General features: G+C 61.3%; 1 protein-coding gene across 1 annotated transcript; it reads right to left on the bottom strand.

The window, feature by feature from the left end:
• Nucleotides 1-5: 5 nt before the first annotated feature.
• On the bottom strand, nucleotides 6-646 carry LOC113979607 (class I histocompatibility antigen, F10 alpha chain-like; the record flags this gene model as incomplete). The annotated part of the gene is made up of 3 exons (XM_027706950.1): nucleotides 341-646; nucleotides 118-225; nucleotides 6-19 (listed from the first exon to the last, which is right to left on the bottom strand). Coding segments are annotated over exons 1-3 (426 nt in total), but the record flags the coding sequence as incomplete, so codon positions are not given.
• Between the last annotated feature and the right edge of the window lie 75 nt (nucleotides 647-721).

Genomic DNA, 721 nt, shown 5'->3' with positions numbered 1-721 from the left:
CCATTCCCCTCCCTCTTCCCTATGGAAATAAAGCGGGATCAGCACCCATGGCACAGGATCCCCGGAATGCTGCCGGCCGGATCCGTGCCCCTTCCCCACCCCCATCCCGGGAGTTACCGCATCGGAGCTTCCAGACACCGACTCCCAGGAGGCCGATGATGATGATGGCAGCGATGACGGACACAGCCACCAACACCGGGATGGAATTCCAGACGGATTCCGGCTCTGGGAAGGGCAGCAGGGGGAGGAGGGGGAGGGTTACCCCCATCCCACTGTCCCACACTCCCAAATTCCTCCTTCCCAAATGCCCAGTTCCCACATTGCCTGTTCCCAGCCTCACCCCAGGCGAAGATCCCGGGCTCCGGCATTCCGGCGTGCTCCACCCGGCACCGGTACTGCTCCTGCTCCCCCGGCAGCGCCTCGATCCTGGCCCAGCTCTGGAAGGTGCCGTCGCTGTTGGGAACGATCCCGCCCCACTCCGTCTCCTGATCCCGCACTTCATCCCCCTTCAACCAGTTGATCCCGATCATCCCGGGGTAGAATCCGTACGTGTGGCAGGACAACGTCAGGATCCCGTGTTCCTCTTTCCCGGACACGTGGACATCGGGGGGATCTGGAATGGGATAACGGTGAGATCCATCCATGGAATTCCATGGGAATGGGATTGGAGGGAGATCCACCCACAGAATTCCCATTGGAATGGGACAACAGTGGGATCCAT

Source organism: Neopelma chrysocephalum, unplaced genomic scaffold, assembly GCF_003984885.1.
Source record: "Neopelma chrysocephalum unplaced genomic scaffold, ASM398488v2 Primary Assembly neopelma1_85835, whole genome shotgun sequence".
Classification (NCBI taxonomy): domain Eukaryota; kingdom Metazoa; phylum Chordata; class Aves; order Passeriformes; family Pipridae; genus Neopelma; species Neopelma chrysocephalum.
This window is presented reverse-complemented; position numbering and strand designations above follow the sequence as displayed.